This window comes from Lipotes vexillifer, unplaced genomic scaffold (genome assembly GCF_000442215.2).
Source record: "Lipotes vexillifer unplaced genomic scaffold, Lipotes_vexillifer_v1.1 scaffold451, whole genome shotgun sequence".
Taxonomy (NCBI): Eukaryota; Metazoa; Chordata; class Mammalia; order Artiodactyla; family Lipotidae; genus Lipotes; species Lipotes vexillifer.
This window is the reverse complement of record NW_006795989.1, coordinates 735,017-759,844: the sequence shown is the minus strand read 5'-3', so window position 1 is coordinate 759,844 and position 24,828 is coordinate 735,017. Positions and strand designations below refer to the sequence as shown.

The 24,828-nt window shown below is 37.4% G+C and overlaps 1 protein-coding gene across 1 annotated transcript in view; it reads left to right on the top strand.

Moving 5' to 3' along the window:
* The window catches only part of CAPRIN1 (cell cycle associated protein 1), a 35,777-nt gene that overhangs the window by 8,280 nt on the left and 2,669 nt on the right, over positions 1 to 24,828 (top strand). The window contains exons 3-18 of the mRNA XM_007468078.1: positions 4,544 to 4,606; positions 4,720 to 4,806; positions 7,132 to 7,370; positions 7,463 to 7,545; positions 11,188 to 11,325; positions 12,955 to 13,007; positions 13,085 to 13,171; positions 14,491 to 14,646; positions 14,738 to 14,846; positions 17,348 to 17,409; positions 17,894 to 18,004; positions 18,222 to 18,371; positions 19,330 to 19,480; positions 23,516 to 23,710; positions 24,197 to 24,297; positions 24,701 to 24,764. Of these exons, the coding sequence (XP_007468140.1) occupies positions 4,544 to 4,606; positions 4,720 to 4,806; positions 7,132 to 7,370; positions 7,463 to 7,545; positions 11,188 to 11,325; positions 12,955 to 13,007; positions 13,085 to 13,171; positions 14,491 to 14,646; positions 14,738 to 14,846; positions 17,348 to 17,409; positions 17,894 to 18,004; positions 18,222 to 18,371; positions 19,330 to 19,480; positions 23,516 to 23,710; positions 24,197 to 24,297; positions 24,701 to 24,764 (1,849 nt within the window). The remainder of the gene's footprint in view (positions 1 to 4,543; positions 4,607 to 4,719; positions 4,807 to 7,131; positions 7,371 to 7,462; positions 7,546 to 11,187; positions 11,326 to 12,954; positions 13,008 to 13,084; positions 13,172 to 14,490; positions 14,647 to 14,737; positions 14,847 to 17,347; positions 17,410 to 17,893; positions 18,005 to 18,221; positions 18,372 to 19,329; positions 19,481 to 23,515; positions 23,711 to 24,196; positions 24,298 to 24,700; positions 24,765 to 24,828) is intronic.

The window sequence follows — 24,828 nt, the reverse complement described above, 5'->3', positions numbered from 1 at the left end:
ATGAAAAAATCTTTGGGAAGAATGGAGGATCTGGGTGTACTGTGATTTTGGAGAAAGAAAAGGAGGAAAACAGCAGCAGGAGGGAGAAATGAAATGTAGCGGTGGCTGGAATATAGAGTGGGCAAGTGTTGAGGCACACATAATTTTTCTGGGATATATGACCTTAGGCAAGTTATTTAATTGCTCTTTCTTTCAGTTTCCATTTAGATGAAATATGATTGATAATAGTGCCTCCCTGATACTATGAATTTGAATGTGGTCTGTCACGTAACGAACACTGTCAGCTATTATAGGCAACAAAGAAACAGGAGAGTAGGACTGGACAGCACTTGTTGGGATAATTATTTCTTAGTACTACATGACTATATAGTCTTTTGATACTTACTGGGTAATGTCTGTCCCACCGCTATCCCATGGTTCTGCTTTAGAGACTCTGAGTAATCTGGAAAATGGCCTGATTTTTTATCTTGCTCATATGTGGTGCTATAAATAAATTTTTAATACATTCAGGCTGCTCAGTAGTTGAAAAAGGAACCCTAAATTGAATTTTCAGTATAGATATTTCAAGATAGAATCTAAAAGGGCAGGTTTCAGTTATATCAATATTGTGGTAGGCTTTCTGATTAAGATATCTGATGCTAGAAAAATGACTACATTCTCCTGAAAAAAAAAAACCTTAATATTCATTTTATGTGGATGATATGAGTAGTTAACAAATTTGTCTTTAGCACTTTATAAGTTAGGAACCATGTTCTAGCTTAGGGAAGAAAAAGAGCTGTGTTTGTCTGGAGTCCTTTACTCCTGTCTTTGCTTCTCTGTTTTTGTTGTGGTTAATGCTGGATCTGTCAGTTTGACAACCAAGTCCTTAATTTATGTAGTGACTGAGTTCATACTACCAATTTTAATCCCAAATGAACAATTTTTCTACTTGTATTTAATGCATAGATCTTTATTTTGGCTGCACAGAGGTCTTTTTGCATCTTTTTTTGATGACAATATTCCATGAAGATGTGTACTGTGAAGCTGAGTTTCACAAAGTAGCTGCTTTCTCTGTTTATTTACCTCTTAACCTTCCAGTTATTGCTGTGTGACAGATTACTCTAACACTTACCTCATCACATCATGAGCACAGAATATGCCTGTCAGGGATTCAGACAGGGCATGCAGCGGGGTTGACCTGCTCTATGATGCCTGGGGCCTCAGCTGGGAAGACTCAGCCTTGTTTACTCACATGTCTGATGCCTGGGCTAGGATGACGTAACACTAGGATTGCTGACCAGAATTCTTATATGACACCTGTCTTCATGGCTTAGCTTCCTCCTAGCATGGCAGCCTCGGGGTTATTGAACTTCTTATATGATGGCTCAGGGTTCCAAACATGATTGGTTTTAGTGACCAGCAAACAGGGCAGAGATGCAGTGCTGTTAATGACTCAACCCTGGAAGTCATACGGGATTACTTCCACTGTACACTGTGTTGGTTGGTGTCCACTCAATAAAATGGCAGAGGAATTGGATTAGTTCTTAATGGGGAAGTGCCAAGGTCACATTTTAGAACAGTATGTGGGAGCCATCTTTAGAAAATGTAATCTGCCATAGATCTCTGGGTTAGATGAATAGTAAATTTCCTATTGTGTAGAAAATTGGAGCTTTTCTGCTGTAGGATATCTTGTCCTAGGATAATATAGATTCATACTCAAGGATTATTATAGGTGAAGGTCCTGACAATATCCTGAAATCTAACAATCTTAACACCTTTTATATAGCGCAAGATTTTAATTTTTTATTATATGTCTATTGCAGAATATCTAAGTGTACAAAAAAAGGAAAAAGATTCCACCTATAATTGTACCACTCAGGTACCATTCTTAACATTTAAAAAAATCTTTATTTTTCATACGTGTGTGTGTGTGTGTGTGTGTGTGTGTGTGTGTGTGTGTGTGTGTATGAGCATTTTTCAGGAGTTTTAAGTATTCGAGACATTAAATGACAAAGTTAAAGCTACGTATAGGGCTTCCCTGGTGGCGCAGTGGTAAGGAATCCGCCTGCCAATGCAGGGGAGGGACATGGGTTTGAGCCCTGGTCCGGAAAGATCCTGCATGCCACAGAGTAACTAAGCCTGGGTACCACAACTACTGAGCCTGCGCTCTAGAGCCGGCGAGCCACAGCTACTGAAGCCCGTGTGCCTAGAGCCTGTGCTCCGCAACAAGAGAAGCCACCACAATGAGAAGCCCGCGCACCATGACGAAACGTAGCCCCCGCTCGCCACAGCTAGAGAAAGCCTGCGTGCAGCAATGAAGAAGACCCAATGCAGCCAACAATAAATAAATAAATAAATTTATTTTTTTTTGTAAAAAAAAATCTAGGTATATAAAACTATCCCTTGGGCTTCTCTGGTGGCGCAGTGGTTGAGAGTCCGCCTGCTGATGCAGGGGATGCGGGTTCGTGCCCCGGTCCGGGAAGATCCCACATGCCGCGGAGCGGCTGGGCCCGTGAGCCATGGCCGCTGAGCCTGTGTGTCCGGAGCCTGTGCTCTGCAACGGGAGAGGCCGCAACAGTGAGAGGCCCGCGTACTGCAAAAAAAAAAAAAAAATGAAAAACAAACAAACAAACTATGCCTTGTGAGATATGTAGGACATTCACTGTGTATTAATGTCCTGATCTAGCAACAGTTTCCTTGAAAAATGTATAATACCATAAAAAGGGAAGATAATAAATGCAAGGTATAAGCTAATAGTAGTTTTTCTTTTGCCTAGTTGCTAGAATTTTAACTGTGTACTGACACTAAATTTCAGGCCCCCCTTCTGTTTGCATATCTTCTATTTGTATATTTCTAAATAGTGGAATGAAGATTATAACGCTGTTATTACATCCTAAATCATAATTAAAAGCAAATCTTGTTTTTTATTTCTTAAAGAAAAAGTAGCCTACCCTTTTAAAAAAATGAATGAACTGTCTTTGTTCCATCCTCAGAGTGTTTGAGGCAGTTGAGCTTATCTTTCGCACATGGAGTTAGGCCTATCATATCTGTAAAAATCTTGATTTTCATCTGGTAGACTTGAATTTTATATGTGTTTAGTTGGAAGCTTGTTGATTGTGTAAATAGTTCACCTAAATAAAATTGGATAGTTTCATCATCCTTTAATGTTTTAATGATTGTATTGACTTTATTTACCTTCCGTATAACTAAGGAATTGTGATAGGCTGTTTCATTTAGGGTAGAATGACTATGAAAGTTGACAACTGTCTTTTCTGCCGTAAAGAAAATGGATCATTTGACCTAAAACACCTTTCTAGCGTTGCTTTTAAGCTTGTTTCTGTGCCTCTGAATTTTATCAGACCCTTACTTTGTATTTGGTTTCTTCATTATTTTATTATTGCTAAGGGGGGAGTATTATATATGTTTGTAATTTATTGTGATTATTTAAAATTAAAAAAAAATTTTTTAATTTTATTTTTTAAAAAAATATTTATTTATTTATTTGGCTGCGCTGGTTCTTAGTTGTGGCACGTGAGATCTTTGTTGTTGTGTGCAGGATCTAGGTCCCTTACCAAGGATGGCACCCTGGACCCCTGCATTGGGAGCATGGAGTCTTAACCACTGGACCACCTCCCCAGCCTCAAACACCGAACAGTCCCTGGCCAGTTCGGAGTCCATCACTCTATGACTATTGCTAATTTAGTTTACAACACTCCTCCCTTGGGAATTCCCCCCCCCCCCCCCCCCCCCCCCCGCCCCTCAATTTAGATTTCAACTTATTAAAACAGTATCTGAATTTTTAACTGTGCTTCAGTACCTGAGTATCTGTGCGGGGGGTGGGGGTGGGCAGGGGGTGCTTATCTAATAGTAGTAGCCTAGGAAACCTCCAAAGTTTTCAACTTAGGGGTTGGGGGGAGGGAGATGACCTTGAACCAGAGGCTTAACTTCTTCCCCCAACTGTTGCACATTAATTACATTTGTGAGAAAATAACAAAAGCAAAGCTGTTGACTAGTGTACTGTGCCTGTAGGTGATATGATAGCTTGAAATTATTTCAGTTCAAGGGAAATGAATGAGGCATATCAAAGACAATATGCATGTGTGGTTTATTCAGGAAAAATAAACTCTTTTATGTTACATGAATTCTTTGGCAGGGGGAGGGAGGGACAAAAATTTAACACTTAATAAAATGTCTGATATGCTCACTTGGGTGTAACTGGGATTTTCACCAAATTGTGACCTTCACTTATGTGGATGAGTATTATATGCCTGGGCCATCGGATGCATATCTTTTTTGAGAAACCTAAAAAATAAGCAGCGTTTTTTCATTGGCTTATAATAACAGTATTTGGTATCATTCAGCATGGCTGGGGTATTTAAATTCATTTTTTAACTCACAATTAAAGCTATTTTATATACTAACTTAAACTGTAGTATATCTAAAAAGTATATTTATGGCAAGATTTGAGACAAACTTAGAGAATTATGTGGGTTTGTTATTTTAGCATGGTTAAGCTGGTATATACTTGCAGTATGGAATATAATTTTTTTTTCTTTTAATATAGGGCAAGCTTGATGATTATCAGGAACGAATGAACAAAGGGGAAAGGCTTAATCAAGATCAGCTGGTAAAGATGTTATATTTTTATTAAGATTTTATGCTCATTAATTTTAATAGGAAAATTAATTTTGTGTTTCTTTGTGTTTCCAGTAAAGTCGGGTTCTTTCTTTGTTATTTTAGGATGCTGTATCTAAGTACCAGGAAGTCACAAATAACTTGGAGTTTGCAAAAGAACTACAGAGGAGTTTCATGGCATTAAGCCAAGATGTAAGTAAAAAATAGCATATATGTTTATGAAATATTAAAAATGAGGAGGGCAGAAAATTTTATTTGTCTCTTCGAGTTTTAGTTCTTGCATTACTGTTGATAAGCTCTCTACAAGGGGGAGAGGATTGGATCCAATTATAATTCTGTAAAGTTTAGTGTAATACCTGAAAGATGCCTGTTAAAAGGACTGAGTTTCATATATGACAGACATGTATCGTTGGTTTAAAAAATTATTTATGCAAATATAACAGCCTTCTGTATATGCGGGATCTTCATCTAAGGATCAAAATCCTAGGTTTGTTGAATCTGCAGATACAGAGTGTGGACTGTAAGGGACTTGGAACATCCATGGATTTTGGTATCCACGGGGGGTGGGGGTGGGGTGGGGGTGGTGCTGGAATCTGTTCCCCTTGGCTACGGAGAGATAACTGTTAAACGTGATAGACGTTTATCTTCCATGTATTCCTTTATGCCTCATGACTATGTTACAATCCCATTAACTATCAGAAAATAAAGAAACGTGTTGATATAATGGGTAACTACTTTCTCCCTAGAGATCTTAAGGGATGTGGCCGACTAATATATTGCACTTGTATCAACTCTTGATCCAACAAAGTGGTGTGTTTTTCCCCAAACATCTTTTGATGTGACAGAAGCCTTCGGGAACAGGATAAAATTAAATATGAGCAAAGTCAAATAATTTGTTGAAAGTTGAGACCAGAAAATTGATATCCTTCTGAATTAGTGTTAGCTTATTTGGAGAAAGGCTTATAACAGTGTTGAAATTTAAAGTTGCCTCTGATTTGGTGAAATGAATAAACAAAACAGTTTATTATGTGATGAGAGACAATGCAGTACAGAGATGAAGAGTTCTGATTGGAACCAAACTGCCTGATTTGAATCCTGATTCTGCCACTTTTACTTAATAGCTGTATGACTTTGAAAGAGTCTGTACCTGTATCGGTCAGGGTTTTCCAGAGAAACAGAGCCAGTAGGATAGAAAGGAAAGGATGGGAGAAAAAGGGAGAGGGGAGAGGCAGTAATACTGCCTCATTATAGGGTTGTGCTTACAACAGTAAAAATGGCAGCAGTAATAGTGCCTACCTCATTATAGGGTTATGCTTATAACAGTATTGATGTATAACTTATTCATGCACTTAATATTATTGTTACTTATTAAATTTGATTAAAGGTGCAAAATATTGATACCCCTCAAAACAGAGTAAGGGAAATTTAATTTACACCCAAGTAGGGATTTGTTCCACTTAGCTTAGATCAGAGCCTCAGGCTTGATGAACCCTGTCCAATTTCTTGTTTCTTATTTAAAAAAAAAATATGGGTCACAGAAGTAGAATTGCTATATACAATTTAATACAGAATCTATTTTTGAAGCTACTGTCACTATGTAAATGAAAATACTTGTATCCTCCTTTGCTTCTTTTTTTAACACTGGTGTTTTCAGGAACTTTTCACTGGGCCTTTAACTTCATTGGCAGTCCTTTTATTTAACTCTCATCCTTTGTTGCACTTTCCACAGTTATTAAACACTTTTTTTGTTTTGGTTCAAGAGCTTCTTTAACCTAGTTCCAGCCTACCTTTTCTAGTCTGCATAGTCTTCCCTACTTGAACTTCTCATTTCATCCAAAGTGGCTTTCTTTATTATCTTACTTTTGCTTTCTTGACTTATTTTCTCATTCCTGCCTTTCTTCCTAGAATGGAAGTGGTGGATTGTTGGGATGAGTAGTGGGTTTGACATCTTCTTGTGAGTCAGTAGTAGGCAATTGAAATTAGTATTTTGAACCATTTTTTCATAGAGATAGACATAGATAAGATTTTTTTTTTATCATGGCTGTTGGTTGGGTTTCTTTTTTAATTGTCTCAGAACCTTAATTAAGATTTTTAGTTTTTATACTTTTTATTATGGAAAATTTAAAAACTAAAGAAAAGACTATAAAGAACTCACATTTACCTATACCTAGCTTTTACAGTTACCATGATTTCATGGCAATTATATTTCGTCTATACACCTACTCCCTTGCTCCCTGCCTGCTAGATTATTTTGAAGCAAATCCCCAATATATTGTTTCATTGATACCATTTCCATAGTGTAAATACCTTCTAGGAAAAGATGTATTTTGAATTTCTAACAGCTACTTAAAACAGATTACTTATTAAACTGTTTTTAAGTTGGGAGTCATTCTTTTGTATATCAGGGTCTCATTTAACTCAATGAATGAAATATGTTTTATTTACTTTGGACCTGAAATTGATGTAAAGGAGTTTCGTAAAACTTATTGCTACGTCTATGTTTATATTCTTATGCAGATTCAGAAAACAATAAAGAAGACAGCACGTCGGGAGCAGCTAATGAGAGAAGAAGCTGAACAGAAACGTTTAAAAACTGTGCTTGAGCTGCAGTATGTTTTGGACAAATTGGGAGATGACGAAGTGAGAACTGACCTGAAGCAAGGTTTGAATGGAGTGCCAATATTATCAGAAGAGGAATTGTCGTTGCTGGATGAGTTCTACAAATTAGCAGACCCTGAACGGGACATGAGCTTGAGGTATAGTGGTATTTGATAATAGAAATTTCTAAATGTTGTGTTGAGTAGACAACCGAAAGGTAATTAACTAGCTGTTTTATTGATATTATAAGGTTGAATGAGCAGTATGAACATGCCTCCATTCACCTGTGGGACTTGCTGGAAGGGAAGGAAAAACCTGTATGTGGAACAACCTGTGAGTATCACTGACAGCTTTTGATTTTGTGACTAAGAATCTTTAAAATTTAATGTAAAATAGATACCTAGTGGGAAGCAGCTGCATAGCACAGAGAGATCAGCTCCATGCTTTGTGACCACCTAGAGGGGTGGGATAAGGGAGGGTGGGAGAAAGAGGCAAGAGGGAGGGGATATGGGGATATATAGCTGATTCACTTTGTTATACAGCAGAAACTAACACAACATTGTAAAGCAATTATACTCCAATAAAGATGTTTTTTTTTAAAAAAAAAAAGTCAAATTCATAGAATCAGAGAAGGAAATGGTATTTTCCAGGGGCTGGGGGGAGGGGGAATGGGGACTTACTAGTCACTGGGCATAAAGTTTCATTCAAGCAAGATGAATAAATTCTAGAGGTCTGCTGTACAACATTGCACCTGTAGTCAACAATAATATATGGTACTCTTAAATTTTGTTGAAAAAAAAATTTGTTAAAAGGTAGATCTCATGCTAAGTGTTCTTTCCACAATAAAATAAAATAAAAATAAATATTAAAGAAATTTTAGAACTGTGTAAATGAAGTTAATCCACTGTTTACTTTTTGGTTTATTTCCTTTTTGTATCTTTTTATTTATTTTTTGCAATTTTTTTGTGTGTAAGTCAAAACACCAGCATCAACCAATCAAAAATCTATAAAGATGGGAGTCCTAAATGAACATGGTTTTGTTCATAACTTATTCTGCTTGAGGTGGACAGATTAATACCAAATTGACTTTCATTGTTTTTGGTATTAGGTGGGGACTGGTTTTTCCTTACAGATGAAATTTTGTGAAAAACATTTACTGCACCCTGTACATTCTACTCATGGTCATAGCCTTAGTCTATCTTTAGTTTTTCTTAAACTTCTGACAATTGGGGACATTCACTTTTCTGTGTTTTTAAAAAAGCTAATATCTAGGCCAGTATTCTATATGTGAACTCCTTAATTGTAAATATGCAGTTGTATTATTTTTTTTTTTTTTTTCGGTACGCGGGCCTCTCCCTGCTGTGGCCTCTCCCATTGCAGAGCACAGGCTCTGGGCGCACAGGCTCAGCGGCCATGGCTCATGGGCCCAGCCGCTCCGCGGCGTGTGGGATCCTTCCGGACTGGGGCACGAACCCGTGTTCCCTGCATTAGCAGGTGGACTCTCAACCACTGCGCCACCAGGGAAGCCCTGTTGATTTTTTTTTTTTTTGAAGGATATTTTTAAGTTACACTACCTCAGTAAATTAGGAATTTTAGATTTTAACCCCTTAGTAAGTCAGGGAATAGATTCGATTTAGGGAAGTAGATTTTTGAACATATTAAGGCAAAGATATCTGTTTATACCCTGTTTTTAGCTATTTGGTTGAAAAGAGCTTACACGTTTTTTTTGGCAAAACTGTATGATGTAATTTGGAGTGTATTTGCTTTAAGGAGATGGGTAAATCAAATATGAGGAACCAATGCTTTTGTGTCTTTTCATGTAAGAAATCATTTTCTTGGTTTGTTAACTTGTGTTGTCTGTATTTCTTCATTAAAAAAAAACTTTGGCTTCTTGATTTTAGTTCTGCTACAAATATGTACTGAATTCCCCACTTGAAGTTTGATTAGAAAGCAGTTGACATGTGTATAAACTTGTTAGCTTCAAAAAGTAGCTTTAGGTCAAGACTGATAAAATTTTCATGAGCACTGTTGAGGAGTAACAAGGGTTAAAGTCTAAGCCGTAGCTTATTTTGGTGTTATTTTCTACCTGGCCTCATTCCTGCATCTGAGGAATGTAACATCTTTATAGTTAATGGAAAGATATAATTTACTCATATTAGTGTTTTTATGTGCATTCAGTTTTCATAAGTTTTTTTAAAAATAGTTGTGAGGCAGGAGATTCTGAAGCAGGGGAAGGAAAACATGTGAAGTGTTCAGCATTCAAAAGTTAATAGTTATTGGGACTTCCCTGGTGGTCCAGTGGTTAAGAATCCACCTTCCAATGCAGGGGACGTGAGTTTGGTCCCTGGTCGGGGAACTAAGATACCACGTGCTGCTGTGCAACTGAGCCCGCACGCCACAACTAGAGAGAAGCCTGCGTGCCACAACTAGAGAAGAGTGAAAGATCCCGCATGCTGCAACGAAGATCCTGTGTGCTGCAACTAAGACCCGACACAGCCAAATAAATAAAAATATATATTATATGTGTGTGTGAATATATATATATATATATATATATATATATATATATATATATATAAAAAATGTTAATATTTATTTACTTATTTATTTGGCTGTGCTGTGTGGCTTGTGGGGTTTTAGCTCCCTGACCAGGGCTTGAACCGGGCCCTCAGCAGTGAGAGTGCAGTCCTAACTACTGGACTGCCAGGGAATTCCCAATAGCTTTACTTTTTTTAAAAAAAAAAATTATTTATTTATTTGGTTGCATCGGGTCTTAGTTGCAGCTCTCGGGCTCCTTAGTTGTCGCTTGTGAACCCTTAGTTGCGGCATGCGTGTGGGATCTAGTTCCCAGACCAGGGATCGAATCTGGGGCCCCTGCACTGGGAGCGTGGAGTCTTAACCACTGCGACACTAGGGAAGTCCCCCTATAGTTTTACTTTTAATAGCATTAATTTTATAATACTTTGATATAACGTCCCTGAAGTTTCATTTTTCTGTATAGTGACCTATTTAATAGTCTTGCTCTACATCTACTATACAAGGCCAGGAAATGGAGATTAACTCCTGACACAAACCTTTCCCCACCACCCTGTCCCCTTTACGTACCAAATTCTGACAATTTTATTTTCCTTTTAAATATCTTTTGAATCTACTTCTTTTTCTCTACTTTTCTGCCTTTCTGTTGTCTAATGCAGTCTCTTAACTGAATTCACCATCCATTCCTCTTTAAAATCTTTTAACGGTTTTATTTTAATCACATTTTATATACATTTGCCCTTAGTTTGTAAGACCTTGCACATTCTGGCTCTTACCAGTCTCTCCAGACTCATCTTTCCTTATGCTTTTTCTCACTCCCTGTGCTCCCGCCACAATGCATACTTTAATTTTCTTGTATTTGGCACCCTGTGTACAGGGCTTCGTAAATGCTGTTGCCTCTGCCTTGAAACGCTTGTTTCCTCTCTACTACTCATCTTTCAGACCCCAGCTCTTGCAGCCCTTATACCAGAAAAGCCTCTCGTGGTCTCTCTCTGATAAGGTCCAGTCCATTGTACTTCTGTGTAGTACTTTTCACATGTAATTTTACTGTTTTTGTGAGTACTTGATAACTCTTCTTTATTGGACTGTTCGCTTAGTGAGGGCAGATACTGTATCTTTACATAACTCTCTGTAGCCCCAGTGCATAGTTTATTGCTTAACATACAGTTAGGTGCTAAGTAAATGTTTATTGAATGAATAAATGGTAATTGTCAGGGTTTTTTTGGACTAACTTATTTAAAATACTTAAAAATTTAATACAAATAATTTCTTGTTCCCTATTATTCTGTAATAAATTTCTGTTGGAATTTAGTGGTTTTATGTTTTTAAGTAACAGTTGATGGGGTTTTTTTTCTTACCACTATATTTTGTAGAACGTTGAATCTTTTAAGTCAGGCATCCTCAGATAGTCCAAGACTATAATTAATATTCTGTTTTTAGATAAAGCTCTAAAGGAAATTGTTGAGCGTGTTTTCCAGTCAAACTACTTTGACAGCACTCACAACCACCAGAATGGGCTGTGTGAGGAAGAAGAGGCAGCCTCAGCACCTGCAGTTGAAGACCAGGTAGCTGAAGCTGGTGAGTACTCAGGTGGATATGAGCTTTAGTTTAGGGTTCTGGTTTTACTTTCCTTTGCCACAAGTTCAAGCTATACATTTATTTAGTTATATTTGTACACTTAGATTTTTAAAGAAACTTTAAGCATGACCAAATATTAAGACAAAGCATGTTAAGAGTAATTCCCAGAGGCATTAAATATCAGTTGTTTATCTTTTTTTTGTTTTATTTTTAAAATTATTTTATTTTTGGCTGTGTTGGGTCTTTGTTGCTGTGTACGGGCTCTTCTTTAGTTGTGGCGAGTGGGGGCTACTCTTTGGTGCGGTGTGCAGGAATCTCATTGTGGTGGCTTCTCTTGTTGCGGAGCATGGGCTCTAGGCGTGTGGGCTTCAGTAGTTCTGGCACATGGGCTCAGTAGTTGTGGCTCGTGGGCTCTGGAGCACAGGCTCAGTAGTTGTGGCGCACAGGCTTAGTTGCTCCACGGCATGTGTGATCTTCCTGGACCAGGGCTCGAACCTATGTCCCCTGCATCAGCAGGTGGATTCTTAACCAGTGGGCCACCAGGGAAGCCCCTATCTTGTTTATGTTGATCACTGTTACAGATTGGTATTTCTCTTGCTGCAGTATTGCTAGGCTGGAGTATGGATGAGGGAGCAACTGTTGTAAGGTTTTTCAAATAGGTTTTTGGCTGATGTTCGCAGATTTATTGCTGCTTACAATGCCAGTATATGAGGTGAATGGTATGAGGTTTTGTTCTGTTTTTTTTTATGATGGAGTGATTATAACTCCATGATCTTGAACTATAAATTCCTCAGTCACCAGAGATCTATTCTGGCACCTAGCACATCACTAATAGGTAGGTAAGCACTTACTGTGAGGACTTTTATGATAACGTAAGATGATGAATAAAATTTTGAGTACTGTAGGGAGCATTGTTGGAGCATAAATTTTATAATGGGTAAAAGCATGGATTCCAGAATCAGACTGCCTGGATAAAATCTTGGCTACAACACATATTAGCTCTGTAACTTTGGGCATCTTACGGAACTTCTCTGTACCTCAGGTTCTTCATTTAGGAAGTAATTTGTAAAGTATGTATACAGTGCCTGGCACATGGTAAGCATTATGTTGAAACTAGAGGGGAACATTGCACATCAATGGAATTTATGGTTGCAGATCAATATAAGGCAGTAAGGCAGTCTTTTTTTTTTTTTTTCTTTTTTTTTTTGGCTGTGCTGTGAGGCTTGTGGGATCTAAGTTCCCCAACTAGGGATGGAACCCAGGCCCAGGCACTGAAAGTGCCAAGTCCTAATCACTGGACTGCCAGGGAATTCCCAAGACATTTTTTTCCCCCCTTACCACTTTTACCAAGTAGGTTAAAATAGAGACTAGGATGCTGCTTTATTGGCATTATACTTGATCCAGAATAATTACTATTGAAACTAAAATAATTGTGGAATAAATGGTAAAGAAAACACTTTCTGAATATATTGTAAGAATAATAAAATACAGAAATGTACTGTTAACTATAACTTTGTAAATGAATTCAGACTATGTGATGGTGAACTGTTTACTTATTTGGATTTAAATGAATTGTTAACGTAAAAAAAGTTTTCTTACACTCTTTTGTATCATTTTTTAACCTCTTAGAACCTGAGCCTGCAGAAGAATACACTGAACAAAGTGAAGTTGAATCAACAGAGGTATGATTTTTATTTAATGCTAGCTTTCCCTTTCTGCCTTTCAGACAGAGGTCTCAAACATTTACTTTGCTTTGCAGTATGTAAATAGACAATTTATGGCAGAAACACAGTTCAGCAGTGGTGAAAAGGAGCAGGTAGATGAGTGGACAGTTGAAACAGTTGAGGTAAGAGTTCTCTGTTACAAGGTTGATGTCTTTTGTCTTTAATTAGTAATTCTTATCTCTCCTAAGAACAATTTTAGATTGTTAAGTCTTTTGCATTTTATTAGAATAACAAACTCATTATGTAAGACTGTTCTGTTTAAAAGGTGATTTGTCTTTGTGGATATTTAATATAATCACTGCTTTGCTGATCCAGTTACAAAAAAAAATATACAAATATCCATTTATAATTTATGGGGTTAATCTGTCTATTAAAGTACATGATTTGTCTGTTATCAGGTTGCTCTATAAAAATCTGGGCTCCCACATGGATAGCCTTCAGAAAGACTACCTTACAGGGGTACGTTGGAGTGTCATCTTAGACTTCTCCTTCACCCTAGTGCTGTTTGGTTACCAGGCTCTGTTAGCTCAGTATTGCTTACAAAGGAAATAAGGGGCTTCCCTGGTGGTGCAGTGGTTGGGAGTCCGCCTGCCGATGCAGGGGGCGCGGGTTCGTGCCCCGGTCCGGGGGGATCCCGCGTGCCGCGGAGCGGCTGGGCCCGTGAGCCATGGCCGCTGGGCCTGCGCGTCCGGAGCCTGTGCTCCGCGAAGGGAGGGGCCACGACAGTGAGAGGCCCGCGTACCGCAAAACAAACAAACAAACAAAAAAAAACAAAGGAAATAAGGTTGTGACTTGCCCAGGCTTAACAGATAAGACTTGCCCAGGCTTAAAAGCCAGACAGAGGAATATAAATTTGATGTAATAAAAATTAGTGATATTTCTCAGTAGAGCAGGGAATTACTAAAAACAATAATCAGAAATTATTAGAGCTAGAAAAATGACAGAGTGAGCTTTGGCTTTTGTAGCAGTTTTGATGAGGTGATAGAGCTTGATCCTGTGGTATTGCCAGAGAGAATGAAATGATAGGAACTCAAAGCTTGATGATAATAATAGCTAACATTTCTTGAATGCTCATTATATATCAGGTACTGAGATAGATATATATTTGGTATAGATATATAGGTTTATATAGAAGGCTTAACAGTTTAAGCAAAACACATGATTTTAGGAAGTTATCACAGGTAGTCTTTCTTGAAAGCAGTTTATAAGGTTAAATCTGAAATGCTACATGGTGACCCTGTGGAATTGGGAACACTATAGAAGTGATAGCATTGATCAGAATGTTAAATTTGGCATAATTTGGTCAGGTTGAATACATTCCAGTCTGCTATTCTGTTTACAGTGTAGGTGGTGTATGTAATTTGGGGACCAGTCATGATGATAATGAGTGGAGCTCTGTCATTCTACCAACGCAGTCCCCTCTCCTTCTCTCCCATTTTAGGTGGTAAATTCACTCCAGCAGCAACCTCAGGCTGCATCTCCTTCAGTACCAGAGCCCCACTCTCTGACCCCAGTGGCTCAGGCAGATCCCCTCGTGAGAAGACAGCGAGTACAGGACCTTATGGCGCAAATGCAGGGGCCCTATAATTTCATACAGGTAGGTGCAGTTTTAGTCAAACACTATGACAGAAGGGTTAAGTGTTTACATTATTTAACTTAATTCCATTACATTCTACCTAAACTTGTAGGATTCAATGCTGGATTTTGAAAACCAGACCCTTGATCCTGCCATTGTATCTGCACAGCCTATGAATCCAGCACAGAACATGGACATACCCCAGCTGGTTTGCCCTCCAGGTTAGTAATGATACATGTTTATGTGAGAAATAAAGTATAGAGCCAATGCTTTCAGGTTTTGTAAAGTTTATGAAAATTAATTTTTTTCTTTTTAATGCTTAACTTCTAGATCTTGTATCTTTTATTTTTATTTATTTTAAAATATTTATTTGTTTGTTTGTTTGTTTACTTTGGCTGCGCCGGGTCTTAGTTGTGGCACGCGGGATCTTCGCTGTGGCATGCGGGATCCTTTTTTTTTTTTTAGTTGTGGCATGCGGGCTTCTTAGTTGCCTTTTTAATGCTTAACTTCTAGATCTTGTATCTTTTATTTTTATTTATTTTAAAATATTTATTTGTTTGTTTGTTTGTTTACTTTGGCTGCGCCGGGTCTTAGTTGTGGCACGCGGGATCTTCGCTGTGGCATGCGGGATCCTTTTTTTTTTTTTTAGTTGTGGCATGCGGGCTTCTTAGTTGCGGCATGCGGACTCCCAGTTGCGGCATGTGTGCGGGATCCAGCTCCCTGACCAGGGACCGAACCTGGGCCCCCTGCATTGGGAGCGTGGAGTCCTACCCACTGGACCACGAGGGAAGTCTCTGTATCTTTTAATTCGATGAGAAATGTTACTGTTTTTTTCCTGTAATATGAATAATATCTGTAGTTCCATCGTTGGTGGTGGTGGATTTTTTTGTGTGTGTGACTTTATTGGCATACAGACATACAGAAAAGTACATGGAGATTTATAGCACAGTGAGTTTTCACAAACTTGAACACGCCAGCACCCAAAAGTGGAACTTTACCAGTACCCCAGAAGCCTACTTGTGTTCCCTTTTAGTCAGTATTTACCTCTCTCCTTGCCCCATTAGTAACCACTTCCTGACTTGTAAAACTGTAGACCTGTTTTGCTTGTTTTTGTGTATAAATGAAATTTTGCTTGGCTATTTAAATTTCAAAATTAATCTAAGAATAAATCTAGTATTAACAAGTATCTTTCTCTGAAGGATGATTGCAGCTTTTTAGGAGAATTTCTGAACATTTTATTACTTAAAAAATGAGATGGAGTCGGTAAAACATAGTGGAGTGGGTAAGGGAATGCTCAAGAGGAAAGTGGAAGAGATAGTAAGTTTCAAACTCTTACTAGTCTTACACCATTATTTGAAACAGCAGCATACTAAATATGGTTGGTGCCTTTGTATCAGCTTAAGTGGAGCATCTCTTTAGGACCATTAGTAATTTTGAGTCTTGTTTTTTTCCTACAGCATGTCAGCATTAAGGGCATAAAAGTGGAACCATGTAAAGTAACACATTTAATGTTGTTAATCTTTTTTTTTTTTTTTTTTTCACAAAGCTTGATATTTGCTTTTAGTACAAGGTGGCTTCTTTGTTATTGTTCCTCCTGGGAAAAGGAAAAATTATTTGATGTAGCTATCTTGAATGACTTTGTGGTACGCGGGCCTCTCACTGTTGTGGCCTCTCCCGTTGCGGAGCACAGGCTCCGGACGTGCAGGCCCAGCGGCCATGGCTCATGGGCCCAGCCGCTCCGTGGCATGTGGGATCTTCCCGGACCGGGGCACGAACCCGTGTCCCGAACCCGTGTCCCCTACATCGGCAGGCAGACTCTCAACCACTGCGCAACCATGGAAGCCCTAATGTTGTTAATCTTAAGTGTCATAAAAGGAGTTGCTGGTAATAGCATGTTTAATGAACACAGTTAATATGATTAAGGTAGTTAGGATTTCTCTAAAGTAAAGGGAGCTCATATCTCTCTACCAGGAGTTAGAAAACAGATCAGTGTTCATTTTTTGAGCTCTACCAGAGGAAGAAAATACATAGTTTTCTTAGCTGCGCCAGTCAACACATGCAGCACTGATGTAACCTGTAAAGCTCTTTAGATGTTCAGGTAAGGCTGAGTTCACTAGACTTTCCAGTGAAAACGGATGATTTCCAAATGGCTAACGAAAGATACTGTATTTTTGATTATCTGTCTAATGGTGATTTGGATTCCACTACTCTTAGTGGAAGGATGGTAAGAGTTGGCAATAATATGCACATTGAATTGAATATAGGCTTTTTAAAGGTATGTTTTTATTTTTTCCAGTGGCAACATTTGAAATTATATTGAAAGTTGATAATGTTAAAATGTTACTGAATATTATCTAAAAGTTTTGAGTAAGAGTAATGCTACTTTATGGTTACTGCTTTAAAAGGCTCTTTGTGGGTAACATTAGCATTGATTCTTACCATTCTGCTCTATACCTCTTCATTAGTACTGTCTCACTAACACTTTGCAAAACAAAGTGAAGGCCATTGTGACAGTTGACTTACAGTGACTATTAGTTAATTGAAAATGCTCACCTGAAAGCTAAAATCCTGCCTATACTTCCCCATTTATTTTCATGATTGCTGAAAAGTTTATATAGGATTTGGCTATAGAAAATTGACTTTAAAAGAGCAAGTAAAGGTATTTAGACATCTCTGAAGAAATTTGATTTTGTGTGACAGTATTGTTTGATCAATTTTGCAGTTCATTCTGAATCTAGACTTGCTCAACCTAATCAAGTTTCTGTACAACCAGAAGCTACACAGGTAAGAGTGATATAAATATTTTTACAGCTTTTTGTTTTTAATCACTTCTTGGGTCTCTTTCTTAGTTAGTTTATGAAAACCAGGTAGGAATTTGATAAGTGTCCAAGTCTGGCATGGGTAGCTAGCTGTCGGCCTTTATTTCCATCTTTACATTTGTTTTTCTTTTGATGAACTAAAAAAATTTTTTTGTTAATCCTTGTGTTTTATAATTATAGTGAAGGAAGAAGGTTTTTAATTTTGAACTGAGAATTTGAGAAGACATATTTTAGATTTCATAATTTTAAAACTTAGTGTAGATGTTATCTACATCTGTGGGGAGCTTCATAACTGGACTAGGGTTTATTTAACTTTGAGCTTTAATAATATATATATTTTTGCAGTTGTTAGGTTTTATAGTCTCTTTATTATATCTATTTCTTAGCCCTGTATGTATTAAAGGTGGTTTGTAACAGAATGAATCTTTGATTTCTTTACTTCTTTGTAGGTTCCTTTGGTTTCATCTACAAGTGAGGGATATACAGCATCTCAACCCTTGTACCAGCCTTCTCATGCTACCGAGCAACGACCACAAAAGGAACCAATTGACCAGATTCAGGCAAGTTCTGTTACCAGGTCATGTAAACTTGATGAGGCAATTATACATGAATTGGGTGGAGGTAAATAACTGTTAATACAGTGTCTCTTCGTTTTGGACCCAATGCATGCACTGTAGTATTTTTGTTTCATAAAATAGTTGAGCTTGTTAACATACGTATGGGTAGTAGACTTGGCTTAGTTTACCACTAAAGTGCGATTATTCACTTTGTGTTTAGGCAACAATCTCTTTAAATACAGACCAGACTACAGCATCATCATCCCTTCCTGCTGCTTCTCAGCCTCAGGTGTTCCAGGCTGGGACAAGCAAACCTTTACATAGCAGTGGAATCAATGTAAATGCAGCTCCATTCCAATCCATGCAAACGGTAAGCAAATTAATCCAACTAACATTAAGTGCCTGGTGTGTACTATCTTCATGCTAGAGTCTCAACAGAAAGTCTTTATTTAACTTTGTGCTTGAGTCTGCATCTACCCTAACTGTAGGGTATATTTAATTGAACACAAACTCTCATTTTTTTCTGTTCCCAGAGATAAATTTGAGTCTTAGGAGTTATGTGCCCATGTCTTCTTGTTTTGTAGTTTCACCGTTTTGATTTAACAAAACTGTAAACATGAAAAAAGTAAACTAGTATAACATCCATTTTATATATATATAGATCATTACCTAGATTTAACAACTGTTTACACTTTGCCATATTTGCTTAATCTTTTATTTTACTGAAGTATATCTCAAAGTAAAGTAATGGACATTATGCTTCACCCTGGTTCTTCAGTAAGCATCTCTAAATTGCAGAATTTCTAGAAAATAATGATAATGAAAATACTGTGATTGATGGGATACAGCCAAAATAGTGCTCACAGGAAAATTCAGAGTTAAATGCTTAATTTTTGATTAAAGTATCAATAAAAATAAAATAATTATTTAAATTAAAGTTCTTAGATTTAATTTCTGTAAGTGATATTTTATCAGGGGTTTGCATCTTATAAAAAGATTTCTCATTTATAATAGCATTTCCAAGGCTTCTGATTATATGTCTTTTTAGATTTTTAATCCCCATTTATACTCTGCTTTAAGTGCTATATGGTATATATGTATTTTCGACATTGAAGTGCATGAACTGAGGGGTGTCTGTGTGTGTGTGTGTGTGTGTGTGTGTGTGTGTGTGTATGAGAGAGAGAGAGAGGGAGATGTCTGAGACTTCTGTAATGGTCTTTCTTATGTTTCAGGTAAAACCAGAATTGAGATCTGCCATGGCCATGTTAAAAGTAGGGAAATGATTAGCATAAAGGGAAGAACTAATCACTTACTTTATTTACTTATAGGTGTTCAATATGAATGCCCCAGTTCCTCCTGTTAATGAACCAGAAACTTTAAAACAGCAAAATCAGTACCAGACCAGTTATAACCAGAGCTTTTCCAGTCAGCCTCACCAAGTAGAACAAACAGAGCTTCAGCAAGAACAGCTGCAAACAGGTAGGAAAACCAGTGTTACCTCCTTGCTACTTGCTTTGCAGTGCAGTTATTGACAGTGTTAGGAGAGTTTGGACTTTTGAGTGGCAGTGTCCAAGAGTTTTTGTTTTGGTATTAGACCATGTGAATTTTTCATTGCTGATCCTGAGGAAAATCAAGCCCATATTTGCTGTATGTGAATTATTGCAGTTTTTGGAGGCTTTATGCCCATTTTCCCTTGGTTAGTATTCATAATATCCTATCCTATTTCATTATGTGATTTTAGAGGAATTAAACTTGTTATTCAAATTGTGATCAATTTTGCTCTTAATTGCTAATTATTTGAAGCCTGCTGGCATGATACCTGGCAGCAAGTTGGTTATACAAAATTAAGCAGTAAAGGAGTTGGTGTGGCTGCATTTGGTGGACTAGGTTGAAACAAGGTCCTTGTTGGCAAGTAAGGTCATAATTTGGCCAGTTGTCATACCTATCACAATAATAATGTGGATATAGATATTTTATATTTCTTATATTTGTAAGACATAAATAGCTTTTTTAGGTTTTTGGTTATTTAATTCTTAAGAGATTTAATTGGAATCCCACAATAAGCTAGCAAACCCTATTAAGAACCATAGGAGTTAATACTTTAATTTTACTGGACTGACTGATGTGAGTAACTGGACTGACTGATGTGAGTAACTACCTCTAATTGTCTAATTTCTTGACAGACCTGGGTCAACATTGATTTTTCTTATATATCACCGTAGTATTCAGCATCACTAATCAGGGAGGTTGAATCAACCACAGTCTGACAGAAATTTGGCAGTTATGCTATCTGTGTTTTTGAATGATAAAACTGGACTTCTTGTTCTCAGGCTCCTTTAATTATTCATTGCCATGTACAGGCGTACATTGAGGATATTGCAGGTTCGGTTCCAGACCACTGCAATAAAGCAAATATCTCAAAGTGAGTCACGCGAAATTTTTGGTTTCCTAGTGCATATAAAAATTCTGTTTGCAATAATAGCATTATGTCTAAAAAAACAGTGTACATGACTTAATTAAAAAATACTTTATTGTCAAAAAATGCTAACCATCCTCTGAGACCTCACTGAGTCATAGTAGTAACATCAAAGGTCGCTGATTACAGATCACCATAACAAATATAATAATGAAACAGTTTGAAATATTGCAAAAAATACCAAAATGTGACCCAGAGACATGAAATGAGCAAGTGCTGTTGGAAAAATGGTACTAATAGACTTGATCTACACAAGGTTGCCACAAACCTTCAATTTGTAAAAACAAAACAAAACGCAGTATCTGTGAAGAGCAATAAAGAGAAACACAATAAAATGAGGCATGCTTGTATTCATAAGTTGGTTGTGGAGCGGATATATTTGGTGCCTTTAGACATTATGCTAACATGCTTGCTGTTTTACCTTTTTTTCAGATGGTGTAATGAAATTAAAAATTACTATATATCATTTGATTTGGTTAGTCTGGCCCTTTGTGCCAGTTGATTTCAAGCTATCTTGTTCTTATATTCTACTTGACATTACTAATTGACTATGAAGCACTGGACTAGATAACCTTTGTTGTCATTTCAAAATACACATTATTTATGAAACTTAACTTCATAACATTTACAGATATTTTCAGTAAAAAATCAAATCGGCCCATCTGCTTTGCTCAGACACCTCCACCCTACCACTCTGATGTAGGCAGCCATCAGCTCTTATCTGGAATATTGCAGTTGTCTCCCTTGACTCTTATTTCAGTCCAGTCTGTTCTCCACACAGTAGCCAGAGTGACTATTTTAAAATGTAAATCAGATGTCTCTCTCCTGTTCAGAACCTCCCAGTGACTGCCAATTACATTTAGAAAAGAAATCCAAAGTCTTTACCTTGGTTTACAAGATCCGTGATCTGGCCCCTGCCTTAATTCTGTTGTATATCCTATTTTCTTGCTTATGTGCCCATACCAGCCACAAACACAAATTCTTTCCTTTCTCACGGCCTTTACACTTCTTTTCTTTTTGCCTGAAACTTTCTTCCACTGATGTTCCCATGGCTTGCTTCTTGACTTTTAGGTCTATGCTCAGATATCACCTCACAGAGACCTTCCTCCATTGCCTTGTCCAAATGTAATGTGCTCACTTGGTCACTCATTTATCCTACTTGGTGTTTCCCTTAATCAGTTGTTACCTGATACAGTATAGATGTTTTTACTTGTGTGTATATTTTATTTACTTATTATTTCCCATTATTAAAACTTCCTTATGGGCAAAGATTATGTGTTGGCAGCTAACTCATCCCTTGTGTCTAGGACCAGGCCTGGCAGGTTGAGGGCATTCTGATATTTGTTGAACAAGGCAGTGTATCCTATCATTCCAGAAGTTTTGTTTTAATCTGAATTAGTATCTAGTCAGGAACAACATAAAAGGATCTGGCAAGGATCTTTGGCTATTTTTTATGGACTAGTGTTTATGCTTTACATGCACTCAAATAGGAATTCTGGTATTTTTAAATAAAGATCACCCTCTAATTGTTCTACTTTGAGTTTCTTGCAGTGAGATTTGACCAAAAGGCATAATAGAATTCTTATTGATAAAAAGTGAGTCGAAAATTCAGTTCTTCTACTTTTTACTTGCATATGAATGAATCTTTTTATTTTAAAAAAATTTTTATTATGTTTTGGCCATGGAGCATGGCATGTGGGATCTTAGTTCCCCCACCAGGGATTGAATCCATGCCCCTGCAGTGAAAGTGCGGAGTCCTAACCACTGGAGCACCAGGGAATTCCCTGAATGAATCTTTTTAGATAGAAAATTTACTGGTACTTGTGATATTTGCTTATAAGTTTAAATTTTGGGAATGTAGTAAAAGGTAATTTATGTAGAAAGAGCTCACTGTGAATAGTGTATCTGGTCCATTACATAGTTCAAAAAGGAGCCATGACCCCTTCTGTTCCTAGGCATTCTCTAGCTTTTTCAGTGCAAAATATCATTCGAAGAACTAATAAATGTGGGTTTCTTGCTCAGCTCAGCTAATAACAGCTAATATAGCTCAGCTAAATATTTTCAAGACTCACATCACCTTTTCTCTCTGCCCAAACACGGGAGATTTGGGCTGACTAAAGGCTGCTGTTTTTGTTTCTGGGGTGTGGGCCTTCCTTTGGTCTATGCCTTCCTCACCTCCCAAAGATACTGTTAGCACTGTTTTTTTCTCCCCTGTAAATTATGAACATTGGGGTAATACCTGAAATGTACCTTGGTATTTCATTTTTGAAGGTTTCTAGATTTTAGATTTCTCCCCATTGTGGAAGGAGGAGGGGGTATAAGATAGTGTGGACCTTCTAGAACCTTCCCTTCACTCCAGGGGGTTGAGTGCCAGTGTGAGTACCATTTAACTCTCTTCTAAATTGGCTGTGCTTTAAAAGTACTTGAAATGTACTCAAGTATTAGGGTGGGGTGTAAGTTGAAGGCCTCTCTCTGCTGATTTATCTTTGTAATTGAGTATTCTAGCATATAGCTGCTTAGCTCTGGGAGAGTATGTTTTTGTATGTTTTAATAAGTATCAAGGAAAATTTAAAAGAATAAGAAAACTACCAGTAGGAGCTTTATAATGAAATAATTAAATGGTACAAGATGGTAAGTGTTTCAGTATGTAAGATCTTTTGACTGTTGCGGGTCTCTTGTGCTATAAGCAGATGCCTCTCAGAAGATGTTTAATAATACAGCCTTTCAAGTCATTTGGAAGGATAGAATTGTGTGCTCTCATACAATGTGCACTTTCAAAGGTTTGGAATTTGTTGGAGACTTTTATTCCCTTTAGCTTAATACAGGAGAAAGACAGGGACTTCATTAATGTGTAGTTTTCCCTATTGTTAATATGAAAATTTAAAGACAGAATTAAACTTTGAGGAAACTGTGTAAGACATTTCTTAAACCAGAAAGCATGTAGGAAATCAGACAAATTGTAATGAGCTGTGTGTGTGTGTGTATCTGTGTGTGTGTATATACATATGTATGTATGTATGTATTTTTTTCTTTTATAGTGGTTGGCACTTACCATGGTTCCCAGGACCAGACCCATCAAGTGACTGGTAACCACCAGCAGCCTCCCCAGCAGAACACTGGATTTCCACGTAGCAGTCAGCCCTATTACAACAGTCGTGGTGTGTCTCGTGGAGGCTCCCGTGGTGCTAGAGGCTTGATGAATGGATACAGGGGACCTGCTAATGGATTCAGAGGTAAAAACAAAAACAGAAAAACCCCAGAAAGCAAGTTCATGTTCTTTTCTGACTTGCACAATATATAGAAATATGTCATATGATTTTTAGGAAAAATATGTATCTCTCTGCATTAGCTTCTTATGTACAACATAAACATTTTTAGTATGTGTTGATACCGTCATTTAAATTGGCAAAATTGGGACTGAATTTTTTTGTATGTATTAAACCCATGTCTACCACTGTCCTGTAGGGGATATTACTTTCTATAAATTGTCAGACTTTATGGAGATTTTTTGTTTTTTGTGTGTGTGTATGTGCATGGATGGGTGAAAATTTTATCCTCTATGGCAGTTAATGTATAAACAGATTGGATCAGGATAAGAGATTAGTTTGAATAACTAGCATAGCTTACAATTTTTCAGTTTTTCCCTTGGTCAGTAATGAGAAAGTAAAAATTCCCTTTGAAGATAAAAAAGTTGTTTTTTTTCTTGTCCTAAATTTTAGGAGGATATGATGGTTACCGCCCTTCATTCTCTAACACTCCAAACAGTGGATATACACAGTCTCAGTTCAGTGCTCCCCGGGACTACTCTGGCTATCAGCGGGTAGGTAAAATTGTTATAAAATATAAACCTGACCTAAATACCCCAATGAAAGGGACTAATGTAGTTGCTTGATGCACTTGAGCAACTAAGTAATTGGGGGCTCCTTGTACAAGATACTTCCTTATGGAGAATGATGACTTTTGCTTTTCTTAGCACTCAATATAGGTATTCATTTAATAGAGGCTGGTAAAAACAGTGATTTTTAAGAGCTGAGAAATATATCTCATTGATCTTGAGAATAGAAGTACGATTAAAGAATAACTTGTAGTAATGCTATATTTAAATGTCTAAAAGAATAAGAAAGAATTCTGTATTCTACAAGTGTTAGACTGTAAGAATAGAGATAGATGGGTAAGCATTAAAAAATTGCCTTTTCTTCAGTACTAACTAGCTTGTCTTTTAGGATGGATATCAGCAGAATTTCAAGCGAGGCTCTGGGCAGAGTGGACCACGGGGAGCCCCACGAGGTAATATTTTGTGGTGGTGATCCTAGCTCCTAAGTGGAGCTTCTGTTCTGGCCTTGGAAGAGCT